Here is a 19,741-nt window from a genome sequence, read left to right on the forward strand (position 1 = left end):
TAAATTTATAAATGTAACACACAAAAAAACTAAGAACTAAAATATTATTACTTTACAATACATGTTATATTTTAATTTAGATATTAAAAAGAGATACGAAAAAAATCTATTTATAAAAACAATACAAAACAACATTAAAAAAAATACCAAATAACTATATAAAAAAATTGGGCCCCTCCTCATGGTGGGCCGACACACAGAGAATATATATTAAAATTTTATTGTTATAATTCTTAACGGATTATCCATAGGTATACCTAAACCTGAAAAAATCCAATGAGATAGGATAAACTATTAATTGAACTGATGCATTGGTCAACTTACACATTTATTATAACAAAAATATAAATATTTTAAAATGATGTAATAAATGAGCAACATAAATAACTAACTCTTTTTATTTGAAACATCAACAAATCTAATTATATTTTATTTGAAAAGAGTTATTAGTTGATGTTGGTCATTTATTACACCATTTTAAAATAAGTGCAATAGGGGAACCAAAATTGTTTATTCTAAAAAATAGGGAGACTAAATGTTTTGATTTAGAAATAGGGGGACCAAAATGATGATTTAGCATATTATAATAATGGAGTTAGATTAGGCTATGTGGATAACTATCCCATTTTCAACTAGCCTCACCTCTTTTCCCCAGCCCATCCCGTGTCATTGAAGACTCCTACAAATGCACATTTTCCAAAGGAAAAAACATGTTTGCATGCCATAAAAATTGCATGAACATAATTGTAAGATAATATTTATTTAAGCATTTGAAATTTGATTTAGCAAAAATCAAGGCGTATATAGTTGAATTCTTAAAAAAATATAGTGGCATGACATAAACACAATTAACATGACATATAGCTATTGTAATATTATAACATTAATGTCATGACATATAAATAGAAATAATGTGGCACCTTTAGCGTGAATACTTTAGCATAGATAATATAAAAGTTTCCAAAAAAGAAAAAGGTGCAATACCTTTAAATGTTTGCATCCATAGGTTTAAGTACTATGGTATAATACCTTATGATGGTATAATCATGATGTGTAGAGAGATGGGACCAAAATTGAATTTAGTGGTGTGAAGAGTTGTAGGTGCATTACCCTTTTCATACTCCATTTATAGGTGTATGCAGAAAGGAATATTAGGAAAGTCATGGTGCCAATACTACCATCGGTTGATCTAAGGCTGACCAAGCTCTATGCTCGGCACTTTGCTCATTCTTATTTTAACGCAACAACATACTACTTGATACATAAACACATCTAGATTTTCCTTTATGATGATTTCGATTCTAGACTGACAACTCGCAACTAATACGAAAGTGTTGATTGAATCTTCCCAAACTCCTTGAATTAAGTTTTTCTTGTAATATGTAAAAATTAAATTGATTTGTGTTATCGAGTTGAATTTTATCAAGCCCAGTGATGGGTGCTAAATGTTCCTACCAAATTTGGTAGAACCTTGTTAGGCTCCTTATTTAATGTTGTAGGGTTCAGAGAATAGGAAAAATAAAAATGAAGAAGAAGAGTAACTATCTTTTGTTAACTCACTTTTGAATTGTACATATAGGTACTTATAGACAAAAGTTGTCCTTATGACAATGTCACAACTAACAAAACTCACTACCTTGAGAATGCAGTTGAATAACTACCTCTCTTACAATATACTCTAATTCTCCTTCTTGCGCTCCTCCCAGCATGGTGGTGGGGTGTACTAGAGGGTTACAATTTAGTTGATTATTGGAACCTTTGTTACCTCTTTTATAACAATGAAATTATATTTATTGGCCTAATTTCTCTAATTAGATAATGTTAAAAAGAAAGATTGAATCTGATCTTATCTCATCCTATTTGATAATACTGTACCGAATCTTACCATAATCTTTCTCCAAATAATTAGAAAAGATATATTTTCTCTTTCCTTATTTATCTCAGTCAAGTTTCATGGAGTAGAACAAGAGATCTACTCGATTAATTGCTAAGTACAGAGACTTACTAAGTCAAATTAGTACAAAAATGTAACTTGACCAATACACCAATCCAATTAATAATGTTAAAAGAACATTGGTACACATTATTAACAATGTTACATATTTAGGAGGGTTTTCCATGTACTCCATTTTGATATTCAATTTTCAAATGAAATATCAACAATGTTAAGTCAGAGTTGTGGGGTCAATCCATAAAATTGAGTGGATGTCAGTCTCAAGCTGGAATTCTTAAAAGGTCAAACTGTGATGTTGAGATGTTACATTAGATTGTCAAGATGTCAAACAAGAATGTCGAGGCCTTCAATTGCGAGGCCAATTTGTATCTCCATGTGGAGGTTAGACTCAACTTGTCGTTATATCAAGTTAGAACATCTTGGGGTCAATCCAGAAAATTGAGTCAATGTCGTGCATCACTATCAATATTATTGAACCAATTCATTTTTCAACCTTTTTCAAATAAAACTGCTTGTCACTAAATTATTGAATTACATAAAAGGGACAACATTGCTTGAAAGGGACAACATTGCTGGACATTTTTAAGTATTAACAATGTTACAAATTTAAGAGAGTTTTCCCACTCCACTTTGATGTTCAAATTTCAAAAGAAACACATGGAAATTATCATTTATTTTTAATATTAATTTGTTTTACACTATTTATTAACTTGTTGTATTGGTCAACTTAAACATTTAATAAAAGAAAAAAATATTATTATTTTAAAATGAGGTAATAAATGATTGTTAACTAGTAAATATTTGTATTTTTTTTTTGTTCTATTGAATGTAAGTTAACAAATACATAAATTCAATTAATAATGTTAGGAGGACATGACTACACATTATTAACAATGTTATATATTCAGGGGGACCTTCCTCCACTTCACTTTGATATTTAAATTTAAAAAACAATATGTAAAAATTATCATTTTTAATATTAATATATTTGATACTATTAACTAAACAAATGCATTGGTCAACCTTTTTCTAATAAGACTGGTTGTATATTATTGAATTGCATAATAAAGAGGCATTGGAGTACATGATGAAGTATTAACAACTAACAAATTTAAGAGGTCTTTTCCCCCATTTAGATATTCAAATTTTAAAATAAATATGTAGAAATTATTATTTATTTTTAATATTAATTGAATTGACATAACAATCTATGTAAACTTTAATTAACAGAAGGAAAATTTTATTATTTTAAAATGAGGTAATAAATGATTGTTAACTAGTAAATCTTTTCACTTTAAACATCAACCAAAGTCAATCCTTATTAAAAGAAATAATCAATGCTTATTAAATGATTTAATTAATAAGCATAGATTGTTTCTTTTAGTATGTACAAACTCTTGCTGAAGTTTGAAATGAAAAGAGTTACTGGTTTTACTATCTCATTTTAAAATAATAATATTTTTTACTTCTATTAAATGTTTTAGTTGACCAATACATCATTTTAATTAATACTGAAAAACAAATAAATATTAAAAATAATGGTAATTTCTACATATTTATTTTGAAAATTGAATATCAAACTGGAGTGGAGAAAAAAAGCTCCTAAATTTGTAACATTGTTAATACTTAATAATGTGCACCAATGCTTCTTTATTATGTAACTCAACTATATGTTGACATGAAATCTTATTTGAAAAACGTTGATCAATGCATTAATTCAATTAATAGTGCAAACATATTAATATTAAAAATGATAATTTCTACATATTGATTTTAAAATTTGAATATTAAAGTGGAGTAGAGTGGAGAAAGAACTTTCCCGAATTTGTACTGTTGTTTATAATGTGTACCAAAGTCTTCTTATCACCTAATTCAATCATATGTTTACATATGTAATCTTATATGAAAATTAAAATAACATAATCAAATCTAATAAGATATTGTCTAATTAATTTTGAGCTATTCTAAACAAATCTAATAAGATATTACCAAATAGCAATGTTGTGAAAATCAACCTAGGCACTAGGTTAACGAGTCAAAGGTCGAATTGGTGTGTCATTAATGACCTAGTTTTATTAAAAAATGAAAAAATATATATAGTTACAATAATTTGATTGATCAATCCATACTCCAAAATTTAAAGTATATGATATTCTAAAATAATTTCATTTCAGATTATGCAATTATGCAATGTTGTCTAACTAATTTCATTTCATATTAATAATTTCAAATAAAATTGAATCAGCCCCTAAAAATTACTTCAACATTCATTTACAATTTTGTAATAACTTAATAAGTCATCTTTTTATCATAGGCTACTATGTAAGTCATTTTCAAAAAGTAAAGAATTAAAGAATACAAAAAAATGTAGTATTCATGAGAAATAATACAAAGGGTGGGTTGAAACTACATAAGAAAAATAAACAAAGTAAATTATTTAATTGAAGTTTCCAATCTAAAAGAGTATGTGCTTAAAGTTTCATTTTAGTTTTCAAAAACAAAGTGAGAATGTAGGATATTGAGATGTGTAACACAAAAAGGATTTCCACTTTTTTAAAATCCCATATTTTCATCATGGACTACTATGTAAGTCGTTTTCAAAAAGTAAAGAATACCAAAATTTAGTAATCATAAGAAATACTACAAAGTATTGAAACTACATAAACAAAGTAAACTATTTAATTGAAGTTTCAAATCTGACCAATAAAAAGGGATAATGTGCTTAAAGTTTCATTTTACTTTACAGAATTAGAGTAGGAATGTAGGATACTGAGATGTGTAGCACAAAAAAGATTCTCACATTTTCAAAATCCTATCTTTTTACCATGAACTATTATGTAAGTCATTTTCAAAAGGTAAAGAACTAAAGAATGCAAAAATGTGGTATTCACAAGAAAATACTACAAAAGGTAGAAATTATATAAGAAAAACAAACAAAGTAAACTATTTAATTGAAGTTTCAAATCTAAACATAGAAAAATAAGGATGTGCTTAAAGTTTCATTTTAATTTTCAAAAACAAGGTAGGAATGTAGAACAATGAGATGTGTAGCATAAAAATGATTCCCACCTTTTCAAAATCCTAAAATTTACTTCAACATTCATTGACAAAGATATATAAACTTACAAAAAACTATAAGTATAATTCATAGTATAAACAAAAGCTTTTGCAACTGCTAAATATATCCAAATATCCAATACAAAACCTTTAGAATCACAAAGTTTACGATAATATAAGAACCAATAAAAGCTTTTGTAGTCAACATACACACATATCTAGAATAACATTGATTCTTCAAAGTTCAAAAACTTCAATCCTAGCTTTCAAAAATGCTCATATGGAAAAAAATCATTAAATTAAGTTATTAAACTAGGCGGTATAAACTTTGAAACGAAATATTGGAGATTTTGAGATCTTTACCTGCAAAGAACAACAAACAAACAATTTCTATGCCAGACAAACAATGATGCTACAATGCACCTCAGGCCTTCACCTTGGCGAAAGTCACACTGGAATGTGTCATGAAGAGAAAGGGGTGAGATTTAGGGTAAGAGTGAAACAATGAAGAGAACCCTACCCAACTGTGCTTGTGAAAGTGAGACTAAGTGTAAATTAGAAAAGAACATCATTCTACTTGTGTCAAGAGCATTTTGGGCATTTTGATTTTTTTAAAAAATAATTGATGTGCTTATCCGGGTTTTCAAAATCGAGTAGGTCACTAATTGCCACGACAACCTTCGAGTCATATACTTAATTGATCTAATGACTAAATTGGACTAGTCAAGCAATCAATTCCAATTCCGACTGGTTCAATTTTCACAACATATCCAAAATAGTCACTTATATATTAATACACTCTAATATAGACATTTCTCTATGATATAGTAGTGTATTAATTTGTGAACTACATGAGGCTAAATTTTTAACTTATATTTTAATGTATTAAATTTCCAATTATTTTTAAATTTTATATATAAGTATATATCCTTAGAAATAAACATAAATATTTCTAAAACATATTAACATAATTATAATTATTGATATATATCTTACATTATTTTAATTTATACGATTGTTTGTTTCCAAAACCATTATTTTTATAAATATATTTGCACTTGTATATAACTTGAACGTATACATAATTTCAAAAATATATTTCATTTATAATTATTATTTTTTTAAGAAAATATGTTTCCATCATAAAGGAAAAAAAATTAAAGTGGGTCAGTTGGTCTCATAAACTATGATTCTCTAATGCACCAAGAGATATGTATGAGTAGGGGACCACCCCTGTCAAGTCATATAAAATAGAATATAAGATCTCATGAAAAATGAAACAAAATGTAAATAAATTAAATTCTATCTTTTTGTTATAATTAAGTCTTAATTGCATTTTAGGGTGAGATAAATATTTTAAAAATCATTAATAACTTTTTTAGTTAATTAGATGTAATTTTTTAGATGTAATTGTCTTAGGACAAACGTCATAGAGTGGTTACACCTTCCCTACACGTAATTGACTCTCGAACACAAATTTGGTTTTTGAAGACCATTTTTCTTTTGAATGGCTTCTCCAATGTTTGCCCAATAAAAAATATTGGTGGCAACTCCATTGAGACAAAGTCCTCAAAAAGCTAATGTTTTAATAACGACAAACCACTATGAAGAAAAACTGAACTGACTAAACTTAGCCATTAATGATTGTTTTTTTAGTGTTCTTTATTAAGACACAATATATCTAGAAGCATAGCACAAGCGTGAAGTATAGGCCTACAATAAAATCTTTTCATGGCATGGATTCTATAATTAGAAGTAGGATTACCATAAGAAAATCTATTTTAAAGCTAGAAAGGTAGTTATGTTTTTTGGATCAAAGTGCATATATTAGAAGTTGTGTATGATCATAAGCATGATGTTGGGGATAACTTGAGTCCAAGGGGTAGATATCAAAAGCTACACATGGTTTAAGGATCCTCAAAAGTTGCATTGCAATTGGAACATGATGACAGGCATATCTTGCACTCTAGAAGCACACACCAGTAAAAAATGCTTCAGTGCTTTAACGACACTAATTTTGAATTTGTTGGTTTTTGTGGTCCTTGACAAAGTCCAAGTCATAGGAACTCAAAAGAGATAAATGTCCAAGTCAAAGAGCCAATAACCAAGTAGAAGAGAGATTGTAGCACATTACATCATAGTACCATTGCATCTCTAGAAGACATGCTACTAAAAACAATCTCCAGAAAACTTCTCATGATTCAAAATTCAATCTCGTGGAATCCACTAAGACAACAACTAGCACTAATGAATCTATCTCAACAGATACATTATTCTATTTGGCTGGCATTGGAGTAAGAGCGGATATGAAAAGACAACTCAAGAAGAGTTGTATGACATGTGTTGAATTGGAGCAAAATAGCTAGTTGCCAGAACATGGACAACTCATGCAACATTTGAAAATGGAATTCAACCTCCAATGACTAGCTTCTGATCAAGGATATAAATTAATCAAAATCGAAGGAACAAATTTTCAAGGTAGAGTTGCCAAAGTAGAAGGTAAAGGTAAGGTTGACAAACCCCCTAATTGAAGGTACTTCCTTGGCCAAAGCATTCTAGGTGGAGCCTGTGTAGCCAAATTCAAAAGAGTTCCTATCCCCCCCTTGGAATAAAGGGAAAGAACTCAAAAGAGTAGTAGGAGACTATGTCTTATAATGTTTCGTGGGAACACAAAAGGTAGTTGTGTGTGTGTACAATAGTAGGTGCTACTAAGGGTGAAACCTAGAGATGCTTTTAGGAAGAATACTTGGGTAGTGCCTGCAGAGGCCTAGAGAATACTGGGGGTGAAGCCTGGAGAAAAGTTTTTGAAAGAAAACTCGGGTAGAGCCTGTAGAGGCTTAGAGAATATTGAGGTGAAGCCTAAACAGGCTTTTCAAAAGAATACTTAGGTGGAGCCTACATAAGCTTAGAGAATATTGTTGTAGAAGTCTGTGGAGGCTTCAAGAAAAAATAAAAACACCGAGTGTTTGGTCTTAGTGGAAAGCCTAAATGTGTAGGTATGGGACATAGCCCAGATTGGGTTGAACTAGTATAATTCTTTGGTGTGTTGTTTCCTTTCTTACCTCTTAATTATCATTTGTTGTTGCGCACTTAAAATCTGTTTTAGAAAAACCTATTTTAAAAAATATTAATATTGATTCTTGTTCAAAAGGTTTTTATAAAATTGTTTTATCATTCAGAAGCAACACCTACTTTGAGTAAGAAAAAAAATAGAAACTACTATTTTGCAGATTTTGTAGCTTTTTCTTAGTAGGTTTTTAAGCAATATTGAACTGCAAGACTACTTGGAAGATTTTACTTGAAAATATTTATTTATCCAAGTACTTGTAAATCAAACAAATTACTCTTGTTTGACTTCTGATTTCTCCAAGCAAGAAGCTTGAGAAGTAAATTAGAAGCAAGTATGCTAGCGCAAAAAATAGCCAATTCAATTTAGAGTTGCTATTCAACCCCCTTATAGGGACCAATTGTTTCACTTTTCACTATACCATTTTTCAAAATGTATATTTTCAATCTTCATTGTGCCATTGCGATCCTAGTTGCAACAACTACTCATTGACTAAAGCTACCCTCAGCATTATGCTTCTGATCGTATACAACTTCTGATAACACTTTGACTAAAAAAACATAACTACATTTCCAACTTTTGAATAGCTCCCCTTCTAGTAGTGCTACTTCTGAATATGAAAAATCTATGTGTGAAAAACTTCTACTGTGGGCCTATGTTCACACCTTTATGCTTCTAAATTTTGTCTTGTCTTTCAAAACACACTCAAAGAAATCATTAGTAGCTAAGTTCAGATAACTAAACATTCACTACTTAGATGGTTTTACATCATTAAAGCTCTTGCTTTTGAAGAGATTTTATCTCAATGAAAATGACTAACATTAATTATAAAAAAAATAAAAAATAAAAAATAAAATAGATTGATCTATGTCGCAACCTACCCTTTGACGGGAGGGCGAGGCGAAAAGCAAAAGGTGCGTCTTCCAAAAAGGAAAATGTGTGAGAGTCGCCACCAACGTTTATTCGAGGAAAACATTAGAAAAACCAAAAAGAAGGTCTGCGAATTTTGAAAATAAGGGTTCGGGAGTTGTTTACGCATGGAGAAGGTATTAGCACCCTACACGCCCGTCACAAGGGACGACAACCTTTCATCGAGTGTGCAAAACATGACTTTAAAATTATGTATTTTCCCTTTTTATATATATATTTTTTATTTTTTTGGGGTCGACAAGGGTGTTGCCCTTGCTCCTACGTATCCTCAGGTGCGATGAGAAATTCAGACCTGCATAGTTCTTTAAAGTGAGAAAGTTTGTGTGTCAAATTGTTTTTTGTGCTTTTGAAAGATTCTTTTTTAATAAGAACAAAAGAGGGTCGTTAAGGCGTTGAACCTTGAATGATTTCAAGTGACTTTGATGGAGAGAAAATCAGTTATGGGTTGGTTTTATTAACTTTCAATGACTTTAAAAGACAACTTTACAACACTAATGATCGGTTAAGATTAAACTTTACAAAAGAAAAGAGATTACTGATGATAGAAGGAGGAGATGAATATGCACAAAACAACAAGGGGCCCCCTAAGGGTGCATGGATCACATTCAAATCTTAAAAATAAAACTAACCGATGGTTGCATGAAGAACACCGAACCAAGGACGATGTAGAGATTGATCGTAGTTGCAATTTGGTAGCGCCTTGGCTTCGTTTCCTCTTCTTTCTTCTTCTTCTCACTTATTTCTCTCAATTTTCTTCACTCCTCAATGCTGGAACCTCTTCCTCAGCCCCCCTTCACGCCTATTTATAGAAAAAAGGCACTTGAGACCATGGCAGCTCGCTTGGTTCCTTTAGCATGAAGTCATTTGAGGGCCTAGGCGAGCTAGAGGCTAGCCTAGGCGAGCTAGGGTCCAGGAAACTCAGTCAAAAGACCCTTTTGCCCCTTCTTTTTGGTATATTTTGCATTCTTGATCAAAACATTGAACGATCTTTCATCTTGTGTGGTAACTGGTGTTGAACAACGCAGTTCGGCTAGCGAGAATCCAAACATTAGTGAATGATAGTCCCCGGACGAAATTAGGGTCTGACAGTTGCCTCTCTTTACTTATATTTTATTGAAAATGAAAAGGTAAGTAAAGATAAGGACACTAATTTCATTCAAGCGATCATGTTATCAGACTGGCAACTAGCGAAAGCCAAGGAAGTGAGACATGTAAAAAGAACAAAAGGATATCGATATGGAAGTATCAAAAGTATTAAGCAAAAGATGTTGTAGTCTTGCATAACAAAAATAGGAGACATTGAAGTCTTTGGGAATGTAAAAGACCGAAGACATTGAAGTCTTGAAATGTAAAGATTGAAGACATTGAAGTCTAGAAATGTAAAGACTGAAGACATTGAAGTCTTGGAAAGTAAAGACTGAAGACATTGAAGTCTTGAAAATGTAAAGATTGAAGAAATTGAAGTCTTGAAAAGCAAAGGCTGAAGCCATTGAAGTGTTGAAAATGTAAAGACTGAAGACATTGAAGTCTTGAAAAGTAAAGGCCGAAGACATTGAAGTCTTGAAAATGTAAAGACTAAAGACATTGAAGTCTTGAAAATGTAAAGACTGAATACATTGAAGTCTTGAAAATGTAAAGGATGAAGACATTAAAGTCTTGAAAATGTAAAGACTGAAGATATTGAAGTCTTAAAAATGTAAAGACTAAAGACATTGAAGTCTTGAAAATGTAAAGACGGAAGATATTGAAGTCTTGAAAATGTAAAGACTGAATACATTGAAGTCTTGAAATGTAAAAGACTGAAGGCATTGAAGTCTTGTAAAGTAAAAGACAGAAGACATTGAAATCCCTAAAAACTTTCACTATAATGCGAACACGTTTGGTAAAGAAACGAACCCCAAATCGATCAGAACATCACACATTTTTTTTTCTCAAAAATAATGCAATGAAGGAGGAATGAAAGCATACAGATAGAATTTCTCATAACTAATAATGAGATTTAAGACATTTGCATTTCATATCTAAAGGAGCCTTAGAAGAAATATTGGGTCCAACCGAATAGAGGAAAACCACACAAAGGTGTATAAAGCTTCACACAGGCAAGTGTTTCATCTTAATTCCAAATCACAAATATGTCATTAATCAATTTTGCAAGTCATTTCCCATCAAATCAAGGATAATGTGCATAATCATCATGGATCAATAGGACTTTTTTAGATCGGACTTGTAGGAAGTTTTGGCTTTGGTTGCTCTGGTCTTTCCCTTTTTTTTTTGGTGTAAGTAGGAGAGCAGGCATAAAGATTTGGTTAGTAACTTAAACGGGCGATCACTTCCTATCCCCTCACGTCTTGACCAAGTTACTATCGATTCCCTTCCTTTTTACTCTTTACCACAACTCTGTACATGGTTTAAACATTGTTTGTTCCAAAGAACTTGTTTTTCTTTTCCATTTCCTCTTGCTCTTCTCCATTTTGATTGATTTTTCCTCTTCTTTTTTTCTTTTCTTTTTCTTTTTTCTTTTTTTTTTGTTTTCCTTTCTTTTTCTTTCTTTGATGAACATTTAACTTCCTTAAAAAATCCATGACTAACCAAAAGATGATAGAAGTCTCCCTTGGAAGATACCCTGCTCTCTCATCCTAGGGTAAGGTAGGAAACTTTCATCCTAGGTTGAGGTTCTGGAAAAAATCAAATGTCTGGCTCAAAGGGTTCGCAAATGACAGAAAATAATGTATATTGGGGGCAGTTGTTTGGCCAATGGCTTAGAAAGAAGGAATGCCCAGATCACTTCCATGAATCATATGTTATGACAATTAGAAATTCATGCAAAATCAATCGTAGAACGTATCCATTCGGACACTTAATATAAAATTTGTGGTCACGCAATCACTAAGGCTTAGGGTCTATTTCCATATTCAGATCAAACTAGTGTTTCAACAATTGTTCTTTTATCAGGTCCATGCAAAATATCCGAGTCCATTTGGTATTCGGGAAAATCCTTCATTATTTTCACCCTCAAGATACACATTTTTTTCAAAAACCCTTTTTGTTGTGTTTTGATCCGCAAAATTTTCGAAGAATGTTGGTGATTGTTTCTTTTTAAAAAAACATGTTAGTTTTTAGGAAAATTTTGAAACCTAGACAAAGTTGTAATCCGAGACTACATTATATAAAAAAAGGGCGTGCGAAAATAGAAATGAAACCACGCGTGAGTTCTTTTAGGTTTTTTTTTGTTTCAAACAATCATCACAACAAAATAAAATAACAAAGTACTGAAAGCAATAAATAAGATAAAGACAAGTTCACAAATTTAGAAGGTCCTAGTTGGGAGGCTCAGTCTCCTCAAAGGAAGAAATCCATCACATTTTCCATATCTCCATCCTCCTCAGCTCCGTCTTCATCTCCTTGAGACTTTGCAGGACCTACACCTCCCTGAAAATTAGGCATGTCCCCAGGCCATGCGACAGTGACTTTGAACTTCTCGGGAGTCGGCCACAGGTAAGGGTTGGGGTCTTAGCGCTGCTGGTGCAATGTATACTGATAGATGTTATCGTTCAACTGCACCTGACCTCTATAGGTTGCTACCTGCTGGTTAGCCAAATGCTGCATGTATGTGTGCATCTGGAGCTCCATCCTTTGCATGTGAGCCGAGATGGACTCTAGGGACGGTGGCTGATGTGGAGGCGGTAGTGGTGCATCTGCTGTAGGTCTTACCCCGGCTATTGTGCTTTCCTTGGTATGCAATACTTCTCAATGAAGGACCTGTTAATGGGGGACCGGATGAGCTTTGTGGGCGAGATTGGTACCCTGTAGAACTGGCAGAGGCTTGTGATCAATGCTAGAAATCTCAGTGCCTTGTTGGACTTCTTTGGGTCCACTGAGTGTCTCAGAGGTGCAATACCTACAAACTGGTAGATGGCATCCAAGATAAGCTGTGCTACGTGAACACTGATCAGAGTCAGGATGGCGTAGACCAACTAACATTTAGGCAGCAGGAGATCAGAATTATGGTCACTGGGAAGGATGTTGCTAAGCAGAAGCATCATTTAGATCTGGGTCAAAGTGGTCATGCTAGTGGGCATGATCTGCACTTGCCTCCCTGGCACGCTCCGTGCAAAATCCTGTCCCAGGGAGCACAGTAGCTGGCCTATGGCCTCTTCATCAAAACCTGGCACCTGGCTTCTTCTTTCAGCGTATTCATAATGTTGTCCCTCTTCCAAGATCAACGAATGCCCCAGGAATTGGTTGATAGCATCTTCATCATAGGTGATCCATTGGCCCCGCACCTAGGAGCGCTTATCCATGACTATCTTAGGGTCATACTTAGCCATAGGCTCTGTCAGCTGGGTCCACTGCCTCCTGGAAACCTCCGCCTGAAATTTTGTGTACTCTCATTCTCTTATTTGGACCCGTCTTTCTTTGAGGAAAGACCAATCCTTAATCGCTTTGAAACGAAGCTGATGCTCCTCGCTTCGGAAATGGTGTCCGTCAAATTCAATCTCTGCTTGCGGGGCTGCACTGGATTCTTCCCCTGTGGCGGCCTTCCTAACCCTTTTAGCAAGAAGCTTCTTCGGAGCCATCGCCTACAAAGACACATCCAACTAAAATTTAGCATGAAAATTATTTTGCATGAAATACATAACCATACTATTTTAGTTATCCCAAGTATAGCAACCAAGAAGTCAACCAATTTTTGTGTGGTCTTTAGTAATTGTAGGTATTACCATACAACTAATAAAGATCACCACTCAATGTGTATTATTTTGAAGGAAAGAATTTGACATTCTACAGCAATTTATGCGCAATGTACCCGCCTTGGTGCAACAAGTTTAACCAAACAATTAGGCCAGTTCAATTCAAACAACTTTAAGCATTCATATGACTTATGCAATTGCATCTAAAGCAATGCCCAAAACTTCAAGCTTAGTTCATACCCTTGGCATTTAATTTAACAACCTAAGTTGATCATGCACCTAAAATAATGGCTGAACATGTGTAAAGATCATTACCCATTCAAGCTTCAAAATCACATAGAATAGTCATTGTGACATTTCATCAAACAGTTGGTGTGCGCATGTTACAACATGTATAAATGAGGGGTAAGGAGCAATATGACATGCAAATTTATAAAAGAATCAAGGATACACCTAGAGCCATCCATTACAGCCACCAATCCAAGCATTTTGATCATGGGTTTGCAAATAACTCATCTCATAAATATTGTAAAGAAAACAACAAACAAAGCACCAAATATCACATGGAAAAGGTAAAATTAGATGGAGATGGCACTTACTTGAGTGGGATGAAAGGAATGTAAGAAAAATGACACAAAGGTGCAGAAAAATCTTGAAGTTGCTGCAAAAATGGAGGCTCCGTAGGTCCTTGTGGAGCTTTTGGTGAGTTTTGAAGAGAATGGGGGAAGATGGGGTGAAATCTGATTTCACCCCTCCCTTTTTTTTTTTCATCAGCCATGCTCACTTAGGCGAGCTGGCCACTCGCCCAGGCGAGTTAAATTTTTTTTTTTTTGCAAATTTTTTTTTGCAAAGCTTCTTTTGTTATCATTATTATTATATATATTTTCCTTCTAAACCTTATAATTATGTATAAACTTTTAGGCGAATTCATGAGATAATTGAAGAAAAAGAACAATCCTAACTCGCAATGGAAAGCATAAGAACATAAAATTAAAGAGCAAAGTTTTAGAGATACTAGGCTACCTCCTAGAAGCGCTTCTTTAACGTCTTTAGCCGGACGTGGGGTTGTGGTCGAGGCTTTGCTGTCTTAGCCTCCCTACCTTCTTTCCTTGATCATGAGCAACTCTGATCATGGACCTAGCACCTATTGGCACCTGCCCTAATGCTTTGATAAAGAAAGTTTTAACATGTAAATATGATGAAATACTATGAGATGCTTGTATCACCTTTCCACTTTCTCCTAGGCTTACCTAAGTAGGTGTGGTGCTGACCATCACCCAAAATGACTCTTCATTCATTTTCCCGTTTGCAAGATACTTTGATGATAAGATGCAGATGCATGCATGTTTATGATCGAACATTAAACGCACTAATTAAACAAGTGTTGTGGTTTTCTCTTTTTCATCATCGTGTTCAATTTTACTTAACGCTTATGGCACCCCCGCTGAACGTGCCGAATGGCTTCGGAATACCGGTCGTGAGAGTCAGCAAAAATGAGAGTGTACGTTCATGCCCAATGACAATAAAAGTACAAAGGAACAACACTAGATGCAAATCATTAATCCATATTTATTAATGTTGCGATTATTTTTTACAAAAAAACTTAAGATGTGGAGATCCTAATGAGTCCTTGAGGAGGTCCGAATATTGAGCCTTTGAATTGCCCCAAGTATTACGCGTAATATCGCTTAACGATGTCATAATTCACAGGCAAAGGCAACTCTTCATCATCCATGTTCATGGGCAACAATGCTCCTTCTGAGAAAGCTTTCTTCGCCATAAACGATCCTCCATAGTTCGGGGCCCATTTACCTCGGTGATGTTTTTGAACCTGTGATACCTTCTTCAGAACAAGGTCCCTATTGCTGAACTTACGCGGGCACACTCTTTTGTCAAAATCATTTTTCACTCTGCTCTGATATAGTCGCCCATGGCTCATGGCAGCCAATCTCTTACCCTCGATAAGATTTAATTGGTCAAAGCGTGCTTGGGCCCACTCTGCTTCTTCCAATCCCGACTCTGCTAGGATTCTTAAAGAAGGAATCTCCACCTCACATGGGAGCACAACTTCCATCAAAGAGAATGGGTTGCCCCAGTAGACGTGCGTACAAAAGTTTGATAACCATGCAGTGCCCAGGGGAGCATCTCGTGCCAATCCTTGTATGATATGGTCATCTTCTGAATAATCTTCTTGATGTTCTTATTGGTAGCCTGAACCGCCCCGTTCATCTTTGGCCTATAAGGCGTGGAATTATGGTGTTGGATTTTGAAGTCCTCACATATTTCCTTTTCATCATCTTGTTTAAATTGGTTGCATTATCGATGATGATTTTTCTGGGTAATCCATATATGCAAATTATCTATTTCTTAATGAATCTAATCACCACATTTCTAGTGACGCTAGCATACGAAGCTGCTTCCACCCATTTGGTAAAGTAATCAATGGCGACCAAGATGAAATGATGCCTATTTGAAGCCTTGGGTTCGATGGCCCCAATCATGTCTATGCCCCACATTGAGAATGGCCACGATGCTGCCAAGACATTCAATGGCACAGGTGGAGCATTAACATTATCAGCGAAGGTCTGGCATTTATGGCATTTCCTCACATGAATGCAACAATTGTTCTCCATAGTGACCTAGTAATACCCCGCCCTCAGAATCTTTCGGGCCATGGCATGTCCATTGGCATGCGTACCAAAGGATCCCTCATGCACCTCCACTAGCATTTGTTAGGCCTCTCTTTCATCCACACATTGAAGCAACACCATGTCATGGTTTCTTTTGTACAAGATGTTTCCACTCAGGAGGAAACTGGCTGCCAACCTTCGTAACATCCTCTTGTCATTGTCAAAGGCCCCAGGCAAGTATTCTTTGTCTTCAATGTATCGTTTGATATTGAAGTACCAAGGCTTACCATCCTCCTCTTCTTCTATCAAGCAATAGTGTGCAGGCTCGACACGACATCTGAATGCGATGTACGAAAAATCTCTGTGTGAGCTCACTTTGAACAAGGACGATATAGTGGCAAGGGCATCGACCATCTGATTTTCCTCTCTAGGAATGTGATGAAATGATATGTCTTCAAAGAGTTCCATCAATTTCCTGATGTAAGCCTGGTAAGGCACCAATTTGTGGTCTTTGGTCTCCCATTCACCTTTCAACTGATGAATTACTAATGCCGAGTCCCCGTATACCTTGAGTAACTTGACCCTAAAGTCGATCGCTGCTTGGATCCCAAGAGCACATGCCTCATACTCCGCTATATTGTTTGTGCAGTCGAAACACAACCTAGTCGTGAAAGGTATATATTGCTTGTCCGGGGAAACTAATACTGCCCCAATCTCGTGGCCTAGTGCATTAGACGCACCGTCAAACCACACAATCCAGTTATCCTTGTCCTCTTCTTCAACCTCCTCTTCAAACAAGGCCATAATATCCTCATCAGGAAATTCTGGATGCATAGGCTGATAATCGCTTATGGGTTGTTGAGCTAGATAATCTGCCAAGGCACTCCCCTTTATCGCCTTCTGAGTGATGTAGACAATATCGAATTCTGACAACAGAACTTGCCATCGAGCTATCCTTCCAATGAGAGCAGACTTTTTGAAGATGTACTTGATGGGATCCATTTTGGACACCAACCAAGTAGTGTAACTCAACATATACTGTCTCAAACGTTGAGCTGCCCATGCCTAGGCACAACATGTGCTCTCTAGCAACGAGTAGTTCATCTCGCATGCTGTGAACTTCTTGCTCAAGTAGTAGATGGCCCGTTCCCTATTTCTGGATTCATTGTGCTGTCCCAGCACACACCCCATCGACTCATCTATGTCATATATAGGATAAGGGGTCTTCTGGGCACTAGTGGCATGAGTACATGAGGATTCATCAAACACCATTTAATCCTTTCAAATGCCATTTGACAATCACTGTCCCATTGGACAAATTGACTTTTATGCAACAATTTGAAAAATGGCTCGCAAGTGGCGGTTAACTGTGATATGAATCTCGCTATGTAGTTCAACCTTCCCAAGAAACCTCGTACCTGTTTCTCGGTACATGGCTCGGGTATTTCGAGGATTGCTTTTACCTTTTCTAGATCCACCTCTATTCCTTTCTGCCTAACGACAAAGCCGAGCAATTTTCCGGATTTTACCCCGAACGTACACTTTGCGGGATTCAGCCCTAACTTGTATTTACGCAACCGCCCGAACAACTTTTGCAAATTGACTAGGTGTTCCTCCTCTGTCCTTGACTTGGCGATCATGTCATCCACATAGATCTCAATTTCTTTATGCATCATATCGTGAAATAACGCCACCATGGCCCGCTGGTACGTTGCCCCAACGTTCTTCAGCCCAAATGACATTACCTTGTAGCAGAAGGTTCCCCATAAAGTGATGAAGGTTGTCTTTTCCATATCCTCCGGTGCCATCTTTATCTAATTGTAACCTGAAAACCCATCCATGAAAGAGAATAGTGCAAAACTGGCTGTGTTATCTACGAGAACATCAATATGCGTTAAAGGAAAGTTATCATTTGGATTGACTCGGTTTAGATCCCGATAGTCCACGAACATTTGCACCTTCCCATCCTTTTTGGGACTGGCACGATATTGGTGACCCATTTTGGGCACTAAGCAATGGCCAAGCACTACTAGAAAATACACTTTCAACATCGGTTATTTAGAACATTCTACATCGGTTCTAAAACCGATGTTGAAAGTGACGATGTTGAATGTATGAATGTTAACATCGGTTTTGGAGAACCGATGTTAACATACATATGACAACATTGGTTCTCCAAATACCCGATGTTAAACACAATAAACAACAACAAAAAAAGTGTAGGCATGATGAACGTTGACATTGGTTTTCCAGTAAAACCGATGTTAATATGTTAGTTTAACATCGGTTTTCTAGAATAACCGATGTTAATGTATGCCCTTAACATCCATTTTTCTAGAAAATCGATGTCAACGTTGATGATGCTTACACTTATTTGGTGTAGTTCTTTGTGTATAACATCGGTTAATTATAAATAACCGATGTTACTATTCAAATATTCACATCGGTTATTTATAATTAACCAATGTTAATGTACAATAGTTGACATCGGTTATCCACAGATAACCGATGTTAAAATACAAACGCTGACATCGGTTATACACAAAAAACCGATGTTAATATACAAACGTTAACATCGGTTTTCTATTATAACCGATGTTGGTTATGATATTAACATCGGTTTTTGTTAATAACCGATGTTGTTTTCAAATATTTTTTTTTATATATACTTTCTGTTTTTACAGTAAACCCAAAATTGTACCTGTCAAATGCAATTTCAGGAGGCCCAATTCACAGCAAATAAACATTTTATTCTGCTTTCAAGCAGTTTTAATGATAATAAACATCAAATAATTGATTTATATATTATAAAGAACAATCAACAAATGAATTCAATGTTCGTGTTACATAGAAAATGTAAAAAATGTTAAAAAATGTCCCTAAATCCTAGGCCTGATCTCTAACTCGGAGATAAAACTGTGCCCACTGAATCCGCAATGCTTTTAATCTCTCGGGCTCCAATGGTCTAGGGTCGTTAAAATACGGCATGATTAAATAAATCATATTAAGTTAATAATGTAATACAAATTATAAATAAATCGATTTTCTTTGAAATAAACTTACCGCTTCCCAATTATTTCTAAAACTTCCTAAAATGATGGTGGACATCCAGTGCATGACATAGTAGCCGCACTCAGTAGTTCCTTTTTGTCTATTACACTAAATACATAATGAAATTTGGATATTAATTAAACAACTAGTGTATAGACACATAAAGAAATATATATAAGTGGAAGTTTTATGTAAATGACGTACCTTGACGACAATCCACCTAGCAGGAGCCTTTGATTTAGGCTGTGGAGCATCATCAAGACCTTTGATAGCACTGTTCCATATGAGTAACAATTAAAAACTGGTGTTGTACGTTGAGGTATTACAATGCAAATGTATTAAAAAGAACACTAACCTATTA

At 34.6% G+C, this 19,741-nt stretch overlaps 1 protein-coding gene across 1 annotated transcript; it reads right to left on the reverse strand.

Annotated features, from left to right (window-relative positions):
• Positions 1-16,431: 16,431 nt before the first annotated feature.
• Positions 16,432-17,331, reverse strand: LOC114367766. The gene has a single exon (XM_028324981.1). It carries the CDS (start codon positions 17,329-17,331, stop codon positions 16,432-16,434), a length of 900 nt encoding a protein of 299 aa, XP_028180782.1.
• Positions 17,332-19,741: the final 2,410 nt, after the last annotated feature.

This window comes from Glycine soja, chromosome 1 (assembly GCF_004193775.1).
Source record: "Glycine soja cultivar W05 chromosome 1, ASM419377v2, whole genome shotgun sequence".
Classification (NCBI taxonomy): domain Eukaryota; kingdom Viridiplantae; phylum Streptophyta; class Magnoliopsida; order Fabales; family Fabaceae; genus Glycine; species Glycine soja.

Coding starts and splice junctions, on each gene's coding strand:
- LOC114367766 (XM_028324981.1), bottom strand. CDS start 17,331: ATGGATCCCATCAAGTACATCTTCAAAAAGTCTGCTCTCATTGGAAGG.